This window comes from Schistocerca cancellata, chromosome 8, assembly GCF_023864275.1.
Source record: "Schistocerca cancellata isolate TAMUIC-IGC-003103 chromosome 8, iqSchCanc2.1, whole genome shotgun sequence".
Classification (NCBI taxonomy): domain Eukaryota; kingdom Metazoa; phylum Arthropoda; class Insecta; order Orthoptera; family Acrididae; genus Schistocerca; species Schistocerca cancellata.
In genome coordinates, this window is record NC_064633.1 from 83,306,796 (window position 1) to 83,322,865 (window position 16,070).

Here is a 16,070-nt window from a genome sequence, read left to right on the forward strand (position 1 = left end):
GACACTGTCAAAAGCCATTTATCGAAAGAGAGGCATGATGTAAGGCCTCAGTTTGTTTCTAGATACATCACACCATATACTTGCCATGGTATCATGAACATCCAACAGTTGGAGGCATAGGCTGATGTAGGAGTCATGCAATAACAGTTGAAGTTGTCGATCTGTAGACTGAGCAGTGGCGAGGTCCTTGTAATTCAAAACAGGTGTTAGGTTGCTGATATGAGAAAAATAGTTGGCTATAATTTTATTGGCGCCATGAATGCGGCAGACATCCATTGTAAGTTGCCAGATGTATTTGATGTGTCTGAATTGGCATGGAGAGCACTTGTCACTGATCTTTTGGAATGCCGACATGATGGTTTTGTGGTCAGTGTAAACAGTAACAGTGGGCAGAAATGTTAGATACTCTCATAAATTGCTAAAAGCTCCCTGTCATAAGTGCTCCGATGTGTTTGGCTGGGTTGCACTTTTTTGGAAAAGAGACTCAGAGGTTGCCAGTGTCCATTCACTTTTTGACGTAGTGCTGATAGCATACTGACTGACATTAACAGTCGAAGCTCAGTGTACCCTAGGAGTGGCATGAGTGAGCACCATAGCATCAGCAAGGCTTTCTTACAAGTCATTGAAAGTTTCTATCTCTGGTGTCCAATAGAGGGGGTGTTTGCCTGTTTTGTTGTGGCCAGCCAGTGCATTTGTGTTGCAGCGGTTCCAGGGAAGTGGGATCAATAAAAATTAACCATGCTGAGGAAACACTTCAGTTTTTGGTAATTCTGCAGCCATGGCCAGGCACAAAGAGTAGCCAACATCCCAGGTAAGGGTGTGAAGCCATGTGCCGACACTTTACAACTGATGAAGCAGGTTCACTGATGAAGCACTTGTTGAGAGTACCGTATTTACTCGAATCTAAGCCGCACTCGAATCTAAGCCGCACCTGAAAAATGAGACTCGAAATAAAGGAAAAAATAATTTCCTGAATCTAAGCCACAGCTGAAATTTGAGACTCGAAATTCAAGGGGAGAGAAAAGTTTTAGGCCGCACCTCCAAATCTAAACAAAGTTGGTCCATTGTAATATGAGACACAATTCAAGTCGAATGAATGACGATACAGCTACAGTAGTTTGGTTCGAGCCGTAAGCTTAGCAGTTAAGCTTTACCAGGTAGCCATTGCTATGCGTCAGGCGCTCCGTCCTTATTTATGTGGGTACCCTTCGTTTTTCACGTGCTTCGTCTGGTTTGAATTGATTGCTTATTTTTCTTTGATCTGATAATTGCCGTTCTCTTTGTTATAGGTGTTTTCGTCACTCTAAGCTGAAAATTCGTTACTGTACTGTGTCATGCATTGTTTGTCGCATTCCGATAATGAATGTTCACGACCTGTCGGCTGTCGCCGCTCGCGGCATGGTTTGCTTTTGTGCGTGCTACCGCCGCTTACAGTTAAAAAAAAAAGAGAGTGATTGTCTCAGTAGCGAAACAATGGCAAGAGACTGCTATTTGTTGTTATTTACACTGCTGCTTTCTTTGATAATGATCAACAAGAACCAAATAATAAACTGCGTATGATAGAAGATGTTCTGAACGAGAGTTTAGCGAAAATTTTTCTCCGTTTGAAAATCTTTGCAGACGCCTCTTTAGTACATTATTTTCTGCACAGAAATTAGAGTCATCTTAGATTTAAAAATCTAGTCAATTGCCGTGCTTCATTTATGACTTTATCACTATTAGGCATAAGAATAATACGAATATGAACATGACATATGTTTACACTTCCGCGTTTGTGTTGTCTCACTCTAGTTTCGTAGTTTATTAGGCAGACAGGATTTAAATGAGATAGCAGCAAACACGAAAGAATACATGGCAAAATGTTTATATTCATATTATTCTTATGGTGAAGAGAATACTGCATGTGATTCAGAATTCGTAAAAGTTCCCATTAGCAACCATCTCTTCTCACAGGTAGAAAAAATATCAGAACGTAGAATTGGCCATACTGACAAACATCGCAAACGGTCTTGCCAGTCAGATTTTCATAGTACATTGAAAAACTGCTACATTCGAAGATGAACAATACGGAATATGTATTTACTTCGTTGGATAATGTATGAAAATGCAGTGGTCAAAATTCGGGGCGGAGAAAAAAGCTCGTCTTCCACCTTTTTTTGAAATTTATTTACTGACGCAGAGATTTTGGCACCAGTATTTATCTTTGTGCCTGTAAAGCATGCCTGTGTAGCGCTACATATATTCGATGGCAGAAGTTAGTTGTGGCGGCACCTACCAACATATTTCAGAACTTCCGCTTACTTTGCACTCGATTCTAAGCCGCAGGCGGTTTTTTGGATTACAAAAACCGGAAAAAAAGTGTGGCTTAGATTCGGGTAAATACGGTAATTTCATAGTCAGTTAACCTCTGTCACTCTGCCTTTAGGTATGTCATTGATTTCCTTTGGAATCTGCTTATATGCTTTTTGGCAGTGCAACACACTAAAAATGGTCACGCTCACCAGAATACTGGTTAAATCCTGGATGTTTGATATTGGTATCTGGGACTGTTTGGGCATTCACCACATGATAATCATCACAGGGATGCTCTGAACCATTCTTCGTGCATACTAGATGGAATGGTGAGCACCAAGGACTGTGTGAATGGTGTGTGATTCAGACATGTAACACCTCTTTGAAAATAATTTTGGTCTCATGGAAACAGGTAGACCATGGGTGGTACAAATACCATGTTACATTGTGTGTGTGTGTGTGTGTGTGTGTGTGTGTGTGTGTGTGTGTGTTTGTTTGTTTGGTGACACCTCATGGCTTCACCATTTGCTGTGTATCTTAAGCATTTCCAATGTTTTGCAGGCCACTTATGGTTCACATACTATGACCTTCAGAATACCTTCAAACACACTATTTTCTGTACATAGCCTAGTAATTTTGTGCTTGACAGTCATGTAATCATCTTCAGTGTTACTAGCTCTGAAACAAACTTGTGATGGTAGAACTCTCACTGGCCCATTTCATTGTCCAGTACAGAAGTGTTTTAAGTTATCCACCCTGTGAGAGTTGTGTGTTATCAAATGAGCCTTTACACCAAGAATAGTGCAACCATTGATGGAATGCATCAGGCAAGCATTCTGTAAATATACAGTTGAAGCAGCCTGTGGAGAAAGTCATCATCATCAGTTATCTGCTATATTAGCAGGTCCTTTGCCTCTCTATTTTCTGCAATCCATTGCTTCCTTCTTAAGGCTGCTGTATGTTGTACCTTCCATCATGTCATCCAGTATCTGGAATCTCTTCCTTCCTCGCTTCCTTTTCCCTTCTACATAACCTTCTAAAACTGTTTTTATCAGTCCGTCATTCTTTCTTAATATATGCCCAATCCAATTTCTTTTTCTTCTCTGTATTACATCTAGTAACTGTCTTTTCTCTCCCACTCTTCTCAGTACCTCTTCATTTTTTACTCTGTCCATCTAACTTATTCTTTCCATCTTTCGCCATGTCCAGATCTCAAAAGCCTCCAGCCTTTCTCTGTCTTTTTTCCTCATAGTCCATGTTTCAGCGCCATATAGAAGAACACTCCATACAAGACATTTTATGAGTCTCTTTCTGAGTTCTCTGCCCAGACCGCTGCAGAAGATTCTCCTTTTCTTATAAAACGCCTCTTTTGCCATTGCTATCCTTGTTTTAATTTCTGTGGTGCACTTCCAGTCGGTGTCTATCCTGCTTCCAAGATAATTAAAATTTTGCACCTGTTCTAGTGTTTCTCCATTCAGCATAATATTTATTTCCTTATTTCCTCCTAGTGCCAATACTTTTGTTTTATTTGTGTTAATTTTCATTCCATATTTTTTTCTGTTAGTTGCAATGGTGTCCACCAAATCCTGTAATTCTTTTTCCCCTGTGGCTAGAAGGACCATGTCATCAGCAAATCTCAAACACCCTACTCTTCTTCCTCCAATTTTTACTCCTTTGTCATCTAATGAACATTGGTCAATCATATTTCCCAAGTAGAGGTTGAAAAGAGTAGGTGATAAACAGCATCCTTGTCTTACTCCTTTTCCTAGTCTGATCAAGTTTGTACTTTCTCCTCTCACTTTAACTGAAACTTTTTGATTAAGATATAATGAGTTTATAAGTCTTCTGGTTTTCCAGTCCACTCTCTTTTCCCTCATTATAGTCGCCACCTTGTCCCAAATCACATTGTCAAATGCCTTTTCTAGATCAATGAAGCACATATATAGGTCTCTTCTTTTTCATTAAACCTTTCTCCCAAGATTCATAGGAGCCCTATTGCATCTCTGGTACCCGTATTCCATCTAAAGCCAAACCGCTCCTCGCCAAGATTCTCCTCCATTACTTTTTCAAGTCTTTTATTAATTATTCTTAACATCACTTTGGCTGCATGTGAAATGAGACTGTTTGTCCTGTGCTCGCTGCATTTCTTGGTTCCTTGTTTTTTCGGTAATGGAATCATTACTGTTGTCAGAAAGTCTCTTATTCCATCATGGTTCAAGCATTTTCGTATTTCTCCCGGTATTGTATCTGTACCTACTGCTTTGCCATTTTTCATTGCAGCTATGGCAGACTTTACTTCTTCCATTATGATGGTCGGTCCTTTCTCGTCATCACTTACACTGTTGTGTGATTCAAGTTCCAGAGTTTCTGGTTTGCTATTTGTGTCATATAGCTCTTTTATATATTCTTGCCATCTCTGGAGGACATCGTCACGATCTTTATGCAACACCTCTTCGTCTTTACTCAAAATTTCCATAGTAGCACTTCCTGCTCTGTTTTGTTCCCATGTCATAGTCTTTACTCTATTGTATCGTAAGTCATATCTTCCCTTCCTGTCCAGTTCTTCAATTTCATCACATTCATCTTTTAGCCTGCTGAGAAAGTGTGTGACCAAAATTGGTTGTGCATTGTCAGTTAACATGCAAGGACCCATGTAAGTCTGATGTGAAACACCAAAGTCTTGTGACGATACATGAATTTAACGGAATTGTTGGCTGCCATTAAAGGCATCGTACTGAGTTGCTTGACATCAGGATAGTATGTGGCCAGCAGTGTGCTGACGTCTGTGCCCATGTAGATTAAAAACACCAAGCCTGAAGAATAGTCAGTGACTGACTGTCTCAGTGACGACGTAGAGTGTAGTTATGCTGGGGGCGACAGTGTTCGTATCGTACTACAGCTGGCAGTAGAATGTGTAAATCTATGTGGCTTGTGTATCTAAAAGCATCACAGGTCCTCTGGGGTAGGCACTATACATGATTGTCACTATCTGTTGCTCCTAAACCAGATTGCGTTTGGCCTTTGGGTATGAACATGGTTTCATGCACTTCATAACTTTATGATCAAAATGTCTGTGAAACCAGAAAATGCCTGCCCGAATTAGCTCATAACTACAAGACTCAAGAATAAGCATGTGGTATGTATGCGCGCTGTCTGCAGCTATGGTTTGTGGTTACAATGTCTCTAACTGCTTAGCCAATTTATTGACAGTGGCCTGGAGGGTTCGGAGGTCCTTAGGTATACTAACAGTTGTCGAGCAGACGTGGCATCACAGTAAAGCATTGATTCATCAGCCTGGTCCAGCATGGTTTGGCTGTCTTCAGTAGAAACAACATTTGTTGCGATGGCCACTTTGGCACATGAGACGAGTATGGCGTGCACTCTAAGAAACTTGGAGCAGCTTGCATAATAGCTTTCATTCAAGAACAATTAAGGTTAGCTGAATTTGTGATAGCAGTTGCCAGATGTGTAGTAGAAGTGCATCCGAAATGATACATCAATCATTCTGACCAAATGTCTCTGGAATTCAGGTGGTTGTCTTATCATCATACTTCTTATGCTAAGAATCTGCATGAGCATTTGAGGTGTTGGTTTTGTGCAATGTGAGACCAGTGCCATTTTGAGAGTGTTGTAGGCGTGTTGGAGAGAGGCATAAGATAATATCTGACATCAAAGAGGTCACTCATTGTTCGAGGTTTCTGATTTCTAAAGTTAATTGTTCGGGGTCATCACAGACTTGTTGGTGGGCAAAAATATTTTTTGTGATTACAAAACATATATATGATTGGTTGGGCGTACATGGCAGAGCCTGTAATTGTAAACATGATATGGGAGGATCATGAAAGCTGACAGAATGTCTTTTGCTCTTGTGGGTGGTACTGAAGCGGGTTGACCAACCAGCACCAATAGCATGTTCGTGTGGGTTTAATGTAACTTGACAGTGCAGTGTGGCTGTGAGAGGGATTGATCAGTGCTTGCATCAGAGTAACTGGTGATGACAAAACCAGCATGGGTATTAGCACATTGCTCCAAGTTCGTTCAGCGTGTGGTGTGGAATCCTGTGGTTGAAATACAGGAGAAGGCAATTGCAAAACTTCAGTTTCATGTTTAATGTACTGGATGGCACTTTCAATGGCATGCAGTAGATTATTCGTGTTGCCCATAAAGAAATTTATCCATGTGAATCATGGCAAATAACCTATTCGCAAGAACACAATTTCTTCTTCCGGGGCACAAATTATATAGGAATGCTACTGTCTACATATAAAACACATACACACATTATTGGTATGACAATATTCTCTTTTATTAATCAGCCACAAATCACAAACCAAACACATTTGCAAGCCAATGAGCTCAGAAAGATCAAAGAACATCTCACAGTTGAAGAAACGCTGCATTTGACACATATCAATTAGTCAGTTATGTCACTCCCATAAGGCAATCAATATACAAAAGATTTGGGTTGTAAAATATTTGTACAACACAGTTTACTACATTGTTCAAGTGTGTGAAAGCTGTATCAAATAGAACTAACACGGGGTTTTTAAAGTATACAATGAAGGTTTGTTTGACCAGTGGGAATGTAACATGGAGAAGCTGAATACTTCAGGTGGCAGATGCTTGACGATAGATGTCAACTATGCTACAAAAGCCTGCTTGTGATGTTTCAAGAATCAGTATTGAGTGAGGAATGTAGGAATACATTAACCCAATAAGTATCACTTCCATAGGGACTGCCTAGATACCTGTGCAGAGGATTTTTAGTGAACAAGTGACTACAATATGTATGACAGCATGTTTCTGACTTAAATATTTCATTTGCCGTTTTTTTAGGTCTGGTTAGATGGACTGAGGAAAATCACACACAATGTGAAAGCAGACAACATATGCCCAATGATGTGTTTAAAGAAACAGTAAGTTTTTCCAATGCAAAGTACAGATTTTTGCATGCTAACCATTAAAATTTTACTAACTTTCTAATAGCTTTTCTTCAGAATGATTAAGACATAATATGAACACTAATATTCTTTGTTATTTAATTTATTTCACAAGATTAAAACTTGTGGTGTTTTTGTGCTTATTTGTTTGTGTTAGTACTGTAATAAACTGTACTCTCTGCAACAGCTGATTCTTCTGTTATAAAATATGGTGATTTTGCCATTGCTCAAGTAAATATGACTAGTTGTAGGTGTGGGTTTATTAAATAAAAGGAGATGCATTTTGATTCTTTCTCAGAGGTTTCTTATTCACCTCATGTGTGTTTTTGATGTAGCTGCATCATCTTCAGCTGAAAAACCTTCTAACCAGGTGAGCTGGTGACTGACTTCTGAGTTTGAAAACATGTTTACTAATCCATAGAGATTTCAAAAACACATGGAAGGTTTTCAACTGAAATAATGAAGTGGTAGTTTCAGATTCATGTCCAATAATGATGTAATTCACGGGTGCATAGTGTACAGCATCCCATGAAACTGTGCTTACAACAAAAAGTGTCTCTTTTGTGTGCTTTTTGCAACAGGTTGATGATGTTGATGAGAATCAGGGAGACTACAGCAACCCCTTTGTCTTCTGCTTTGACTGGTTTGTGATTCTGTAGAGTTAAATAATGTGTATACCTATTGTCTTCCTCAGGTGCTGCAAATATTGTTGTTATGCGTATTCACTGTCTGGACGTCAGTACACATAGTAATGCAGCTCACAGCACCTGATGAAGATAACTTGGTTGATTGTTGAAACACACTGCATAAAATGGAAATAGCAACTCAGCTGTGCACCCAAAATCACACTGTTAACCAAGCATAGTGAGGAAATCCGAAAGGCCAGAATCACTCACTCACTCACTTTTAACCATTCAGTCGTAATGGAATGATTCGGTGAAGCCTACAATTATAATGAAGCTGTCTTAGAAACAAAGAGTGTAAAGGATTTTTATTTCACCTGTAAATGTTACTAGAGGTCATATGGTGTGGCATCTTTACAACTTATTACAGTCTACTATGGAGACAACCTATGCTGCATGAATTCATCCTAAAGACTTTTTTTCTTATCATTTCATTTCCTCTGCCAAAAAGTATATGTCTCATGCTTCAGCTGGATGCGCCTTCGGTTGCTCGTGAATCCCAAGGGCAAAGTTCCTGTTAGAGTTGTAGCCAAAACTTTTGCATCTGGACAAACAGAGAAGCTGGTCTACAAAGGTCTATCTGAGCTGGGTCTGCCCCACAGAAAAGTAGGTTACCTTATTTGATAATGACATGTTTTAATGCATATTTTTCTATTCTTGAAGGTCAAGTCTTTGCTTACGAATGAGCTCAGTAGAATAAACATTGTATTTGTAATTTTCCAACAATGGAAAATCCAGACTGGAATGTAACAATATTTGTAATTTTTTTAAATTTACAGCATGCTTCAATTGATGCGGCAGATTTCACATTCAACAAGTTTTATGCACTGTACCACAAGATCTGTCCAAGAACTGACATTGAAGAACTTTTCCAATCAATGTGAGTATGGTTCATTGAATTAGTGCTTACAGATAACAGTATTCATACTAATGTCGCACAGTTATTGTCACTAGTACATGTTATCGCAATCTTAAAGTTATCTGGCAGATGCTATTTAAAAAACCTGCAAGCAACAAATTATTTTAGATTTTCATGAATCAACCCTTGAAACAATACAGTTGTGAGACCCTCACAAATCTGCATACGTTGCCGTATTGTTGCCCTTCTCTCATACACATACAGCAACTCTATCAAATCTGTCAGTCAATGCCTTTCTGCCTTGTCCTCATTGTCACTATTTTTATTTATATTATTTACAAAGATTCTTCATAAAAATATGATGTTCTTAATGGTAAGCTTAATTAACATAAAAACATTAAACTTCCTCAGTGTCCAAACAAATGGAACTTTTTTCAAGAAAAGTCATTCCTAGTGTTTTCTCTCTCTCTCCCCCCCCCCCCCCCCCTCTCTCACTCTCCCTCTCTCTGCCTCCCTCCCTCTCTCTCTCTCTCTCTCTCTCTCTCTCTCTCTCTCTCTCTCTCTCTCTCTCACACACACACACACACACACACACACATACACACACTCTCTCTCACACTCTCACTTACTCACTCACTCACTCACCTCTCCCCTCTCAGACCCCCCCCCCCCCCTTGCCACCACCCTCTTTTTCCCCTCAGCATTATTCAAAAACTGGTTCTCTTTTCCCCTTTGAAAACACTTTGTTAATGAGTCTTAAGCAGGTTGACAACATTGATAGGTGCCGCTATAGAAGCATTATCTTAAATCATTTGTACTGAGTGTTGATATAAGCTAATGTCTCAAATCAAATAGTACTACACACACAAAAGAGAAATTTCTATTTCCTTATTTCTGGTCATGTATATCATATGTTTCTTATATTTCACTCATATATATCAACATGTATATTGATAAATTCCTTAAAATACTTCCTTTACATAACTTACTACATTGTATATTTACCAACACGTTTGCCCCTGCCATGATTGATCACTGGCATCAGACCTTGTAATGTTATATATATAGTATGGCTGAAGAGTATGGAGCTACACAGAAATCAGAACCTGGAAACAACACTGCTGCCGCTTGGAGCCCCATATTGCCAAATAAACATTCCCAAATAATACCACACTAGTGAAACTTCTGATGTCTTGTTTATAAATAGACTGCACCAATTGTTTCAACTAGACTGCACACCATATGTCACATTAGAGGAACCATACTTCATAGTCCTAAGTGTTTCCTGGGTTTTGGGTATGCTGACTGATATGCCTCATCAGGCATGTGTAACAAATTGTTATTGTTCCGATGTAATGACAAGTGCCAGCACAATGATGGTGAACGGAAGTTATTGAAAATCAGAATGTTCTTGAGTTCACATCACAGGTAATTGTCATTACACATTTTTAGATCCGAAAAACTTTTGCTTGGGTGCATGAGTTACCCTAAAAGGTAATCCTGCAGGGTATTATGGAATGAAAGTAAGCAAAATATGGTAGCTTTTTTTTAATTTTTAATATCAACTATGTCTCACAACATTCATAGTGTAAAAAGAAATTGGTTTAGGTGCCTCAGGGGTTCTGTTATATGCTTCTGGTTGAACGTATTATCAAGCAGTAATTCTTTGTCTGGTTGTTTGGTATTGTAGCCATATATTGGTGCAAAACCTCTTAAAAATTATGAACTGTATAAAGTGTGTTTTTTCAAAGTTTAGTGACAAAGAATTGTCTGGGAACCATTATGTCTAGGAATGATATCCGTGAAAATTTCATTGGCCGATCTTTGTAAGGCTTTATGTGATTTGTTGTTTATTGCAATATTTGTATCATCTGCAAACAGAACAAACTAGACAGTGCCACTGATGAAAGGACACTGATATGAACAGGAAAAAGTGAAGGCCCTAATATCGAATATTTTAGAACATCAAATGTAATTCATTCCCAGGTGGATGTTGGCTGATAGCTTAATACATGTCTCTTTCCTTTTTTAACACTCTTTGTTTCCTGTCAGGGTTATAGGAGTTGAACCATTTTGTTGCATTTCCTACTACACAATAATATTCTAATTTACTTGAAAGTATATTGTGATTTACACAGTCAAATGCCTTTGATAGATCACTAAATATACAAGTGGTCTGTAATTTATTGTGTAACAAATTAAGTAAATTCTCATTGTGTGTGAAGACAGGTTTCTCAATATCAGAACCCTTGAGCAATATGAACTGTGACTGTGACAATATATTATGCTACCAGATGATTAAAAAGCCAACTATATACTACCTTTTTTTTTAAATCTTGAGAATTCTCAAGAAAGTGAAACTTAACACTTTACGGTCTGGGACTTTGTATGACATTCTAGCACATCAGACTGGGGTTTTTTGTCATTTTTCAAAAAAAAAAGAGTAATTCAGGAGTGGTTACAGATAAATCATTGCAGTTTTTTCTGTTTTACTACTGTACTTTAAACTTTAAAATGAAATACCACATCATAGTTACTAACTTCACTTAAATTTGCTCTGATATCAAAAGTTTGTAGCTGAAACGAGGAAAATAAGAGTTTTCTGGTAGGATTTATTGTAGGTAGAAAGGATATTGCACTTGTTTATGTTTTATAAAAACAACTGAAAGGTATTTATTAAAAAATCACAATACACAGCTAAATTACATTACTATTTTTTTTTATAAATTATTTCTACACATAATTGGCTTTCATGTGAAATAGTTAAAGCATTCTGGGATGCACAGCACAACATCACACATTGGATAATAGTCCACCATAGAGAGAGGTTGAAAGTAATTACCATTCCAAAATTTGCGATCTATTGCACACGTTTCCTGTTGAAATGTCATTTCAATATCATTGTGAAGCTATTCCTTTGTATATAAATACGTCATATGTACAGCTGGATAAACTGTATTATCATTAGAAGTCAAAATATATTACATGAAATATACATAGCAAACATGTACAAGCAGCCTACTATTTTTTACATGTTTCAACATACCACAAAGTCGAAATTCTAGTAAATATGTTATAATTATCGGCAATATCTCTGTCATCTTCAGGATTGTCACAAAATGCTCCTTCAGACTCTGAATCATTGAATAGAACATCCAAAAATTCTTCATGTGTAAGCGATATCAGTATATGACATCTTGCCGGCACTGATTACATGTGGATGTGTCAGAATGTGGAGACACAAACATTTCTCTTGTTGGTGCTGCTATCTAGTGGATTTTTTGCATAACTAAACCATCAAGCCGCATAACTAAACACACAAACTACGAGTATAACCTGTAGTTTTTTTTCTATGTATTTTGTTATGTCACTGTGGGCATAGCATCTCGCTTGTCAGCAAAGCTTAGTGCAGGGCCTGCGAGCATAGCTCGCAGCTAGACCGCAAAATGTTAACACATCTATACCGCAAGTAGTTTATTAATTTTAGTTATTAATCTCAAATACTTTGATGCAATAAGGATAGCTAGGCTTTCACAGTGGCTGAGATAAAATTTGTGGAAATAAAATTTCTGCTGATTGCTGAAAATGCTGACGCAGCATGCCAGAATTATGCTGTTTAGTTTCTTCCTCAAACTGAAGTTTTGTTTCAATCCAGGTCTCTCTCAAAATCTTATTTACTTCTGTCCTCCATATCCTAAAAAAGTTCTGCTCTGTAACCTCTGGTACTGTGCTACTCATGACGGGTCCACCCATATTTTTTAAGTTTTCTGCTATTAGCCCAGCCAGTTTATCCTTCCATTTCCTGTTGAGGAGAAATCCATGCCTAGTATAATCCCAGAAATCAACAAGAATTGCGCCAATATGTGATCCTGTAGCCAACATTAGCAGCTTTCCAACACCAAATTGACTCTCCCAACAAAACAGTTCAAATGAGATTGGTCATGTCATCCCAGAAAAGATACAAAGTCAACTTTAGCTTGTCTCAATGCTAATGAAATTTTTACAAGTCACATACTATATTGTACCCAGTCTCTCTGTCAGTACTGCTATCCAGCCCACCCAGCATAACAACTGTGTCTTGCTTGATGAAGTCTTCACATAGTGATAATAAATCCTCTGCCACCTACCTCAGGCCAGTACTACTCCATCCACAGGCCCTGGCCTTATCAGCTTCTGCTGACGATGTCACTGAATGTCTGAATGTGGATGGAGAGTTGAGGGTTTAGCACATCACTCTCCTGGACACTGTCAGTTCTTGTGATCTGGAGTTGCTACTGTTGTGACTCGCCGATCTTTCAAAGTGCAGCCGTGCAGTTACGCGCATCCTCTGCCATGCAGCAGCAGTGCCACCTAAGCGGCCAGCCAGCCAGCGGCCGCTAGACTTGGACTCAGTTATGATTTGACTGTTAAAGTGTACACACGTCTTACTCTGTTTACTTGATCTGTGACTTTCATGTATTGCATCTTCCTCTAAATATATTTGTTCAACTTGAAGTTATAACAATTGGCAACGAGGATGGGATTTTTCTTTTCCATCGTTGACCCACATGTTTCCATGGCTACTTTAGATTACTATTGTAAGGTCTCATAGAACAGCAAATACTTCTCACAAATGTGATTCGTGATTTCGTCACAGCATCAAATGCGGGGCGTTTCTCGTCGTCGTCTCTACCTACTTTTCCTCCTTACAACGAAATGGCGGAAGACTGGTCTGATTACGAAAAATGTCTTCGACAGCACATATTGGCATTTCATGTCACGGATGAACAAACATGTAAGTCTCTGTTCCTTTCATGGATTCCACCTCAAATGTATCGGTTGGTGTCACAATTGGCTCCTTTGAAAGATCCTGCATCTTTGTCCTTTGCTGAAATGTGCTCACTTCTGTCCGTCTATTTTCAAAAGCAAACGCATGTGGTAGCCTCTCGTGTTGCCTTTGATCATTGTCAAAAACAACTGGTTCAATCCTATCACCCTTGGGCTGCTGAGCATCACGGCCTCAGTAGAAAGTGTCAATTTGTTACTGAAGTTCACAAAGAATCCTACGCCGATTCCATGGTACGGGATGCTGTTATCAGATCGACGCCCGACAAAGAAGTTAGGCAACGTGCCCTTCAGTTGTCAAATTCGACTCTAGATGAGTCCTATCCATTGCTCAGTCTTTTGACATTTCTCACGCCGCTGGAGCGCAAATAGAGGCATGGGGTGACGTCGGGGAAATACAACCTTTCGATGTTGACGAAGTGTGTGGCATGTCCCCACCGCCCGACGTGGTCGCAGTACGCTTCCAAGCGCAGCCTCGGCCTAACCGTAAATGAACCTCTAAGAAACTGCAGCAAAACCCACGGCAACTTCCTTTATGTGCGCGGTGTTTTACAAAACATTCACAAGGAGATGTCCACAACATTGGGCCATGTGTCACAAATGCAAAAAAAAAAAAAGGGTCATGTGTCATCCATTTGCAAATCTGACCGCATACGTGATGTTCATAAACATGACGCTGATTCTGATTCTGTGTTGTCTGTCAATTGTACTTCTTCCCTATTGGGGAAGTTATTCCTCACTGTCCAAATACTTGGTCGAGATGTTTGCATGCAGGTGGATACTGATTCCGCTGCTACTATCATCAATTCTCAGACGTATCTTCAGTTGGGTTCTCCAATGCTGTCACCTGTCACTAAGCAATTAGACTTACAATAAACAGCAGATTTCTCTCTTGGGACAATTTGATACTGAGGAATCTTACAAATCTGTCGTTCACACTGTTCCCATATTTGTGGTCGACCATAGTAACATGGAGAATCCTTTTGGTTTCGATACCTTTCGTGGTTTTGGGTTCTCCATAGATGACTCTGTCAATATCGTCTTTGATGCCATTCCATGTGCTCAATTGGATTCCTTGTCGACAACACTTTTGTCCCATTTTTCTCTTGGGTTACGCTGTGCAAATGACTTTGAAGCTCATATCACGCTCAAACCCATGGCTCGGCCTAAGTTTTTTCGGGCTCGGCCTATTCGTGTGGCCCTTCGTGATCAGGTCAAATGGGAGCTGGATCGTCTCACTGCTTCAGGGGCCTTGCTTCCTGTCACTTCCAGTGAGTGGTCCTCTCCTGTCATTGTCGACGCTAAGCCAAATGGTGATATTTGTCTCTGTGGCGATTTCAAAGCCACTGTAAAAGCTCAATGCCTTATCAACACTTACCCTATGCCTCGACCTGAAGAATTGTTCATTAAACTTGCTGGAGGCCAGTATATTTCTAAACTTGACCTGTCAGAAGCTTATCATCAACTTCCTCTCGATGCTGCTTCCCGGCAGTTTCTGGTCCTTAACACGCCTTTCGGCCTCTATCAATACCAATGATTGCCATTTGGGGTTGCCAGCGCCCCTGCTCTCTTTCAGCGATTCTTGGAAGAATTATTGCTTGCTGTCCCTAGGTGTATAAATTACCAGGACAACATTGTTGTCACTGGCTGCACCACTGATGAACATCTTCAAAATCTCCACACACTTTTTCATGTCTTACAGACTGCCGGTCTTAAGTTTAATCTTCAGAAATCACAATTTTTTCAGGCATCTATCACGTACTTGGGGTTTCAACTCTCCCAGGATTGTATTCGTCCACTTCAGCAAACTGTCGCTGTGATCGATGCCCTTCCTCGCCTTCAATCTGTTAAAGGACTGCAGGCCTTCTTGGGGAAAATAGCATACTATCACAAGTTTTTACCGTCTGCTGCTTCAGTGGCTCAGCCGTTGCATCGCCTGTTGCATAAAAACGTGCCTTTTCACTGGCCTGCACCATGCGATGTGGCTTTCCAGAAATTGAAGACTATGCTGAAACAGGCTCCATGCCTGGCTACTTATCAATCTGGCCAACATCTTGTTCTTGCCACGGATGCCTCTCAATAGAGGGTTGGTGCAGTCCTTGCACACCGTTTTTCTGACAACCCATTGCTTATGTCTCCAAAACGCTCACGGATGCCCAACAAAAGTATTCTCAAATTGAAAAAGAAGCTTTGGCCATTATTTATGCTCTTCATAAGTTTGGTGTTTTTCTCTATGGATCCAAATTTCATCTTGTTACGGATCACAAACCACTTGTGTCCTTGTTTCGTCCATCAACATCACTTCCTGACAAGGCTGCACACTGCATCCAGTGTTGGGCTCTTTACTTGTCTCATTTCAATTATGAGATTCATTTCCAGCTGGCGGCTCAACATGCGAATGCTGATGCCTTCGCATGGGTCCTGATCTGACATTCGATAGGGACGAACTTTTGTGTTTCCACCTGGATGTTG

The 16,070-nt window shown here is 39.6% G+C and overlaps 1 protein-coding gene across 1 annotated transcript in view; it reads left to right on the forward strand.

Moving 5' to 3' along the window:
• LOC126094937 (1-phosphatidylinositol 4,5-bisphosphate phosphodiesterase-like) overlaps window positions 1-16,070 on the forward strand; it is a 524,263-nt gene that overhangs the window by 186,423 nt on the left and 321,770 nt on the right. Inside the window, exons 5-7 of the mRNA XM_049909585.1 lie at window positions 7,129-7,208; window positions 8,386-8,521; window positions 8,695-8,795. Coding sequence (XP_049765542.1) covers window positions 7,129-7,208; window positions 8,386-8,521; window positions 8,695-8,795 — 317 coding nt within the window. The remainder of the gene's footprint in view (window positions 1-7,128; window positions 7,209-8,385; window positions 8,522-8,694; window positions 8,796-16,070) is intronic.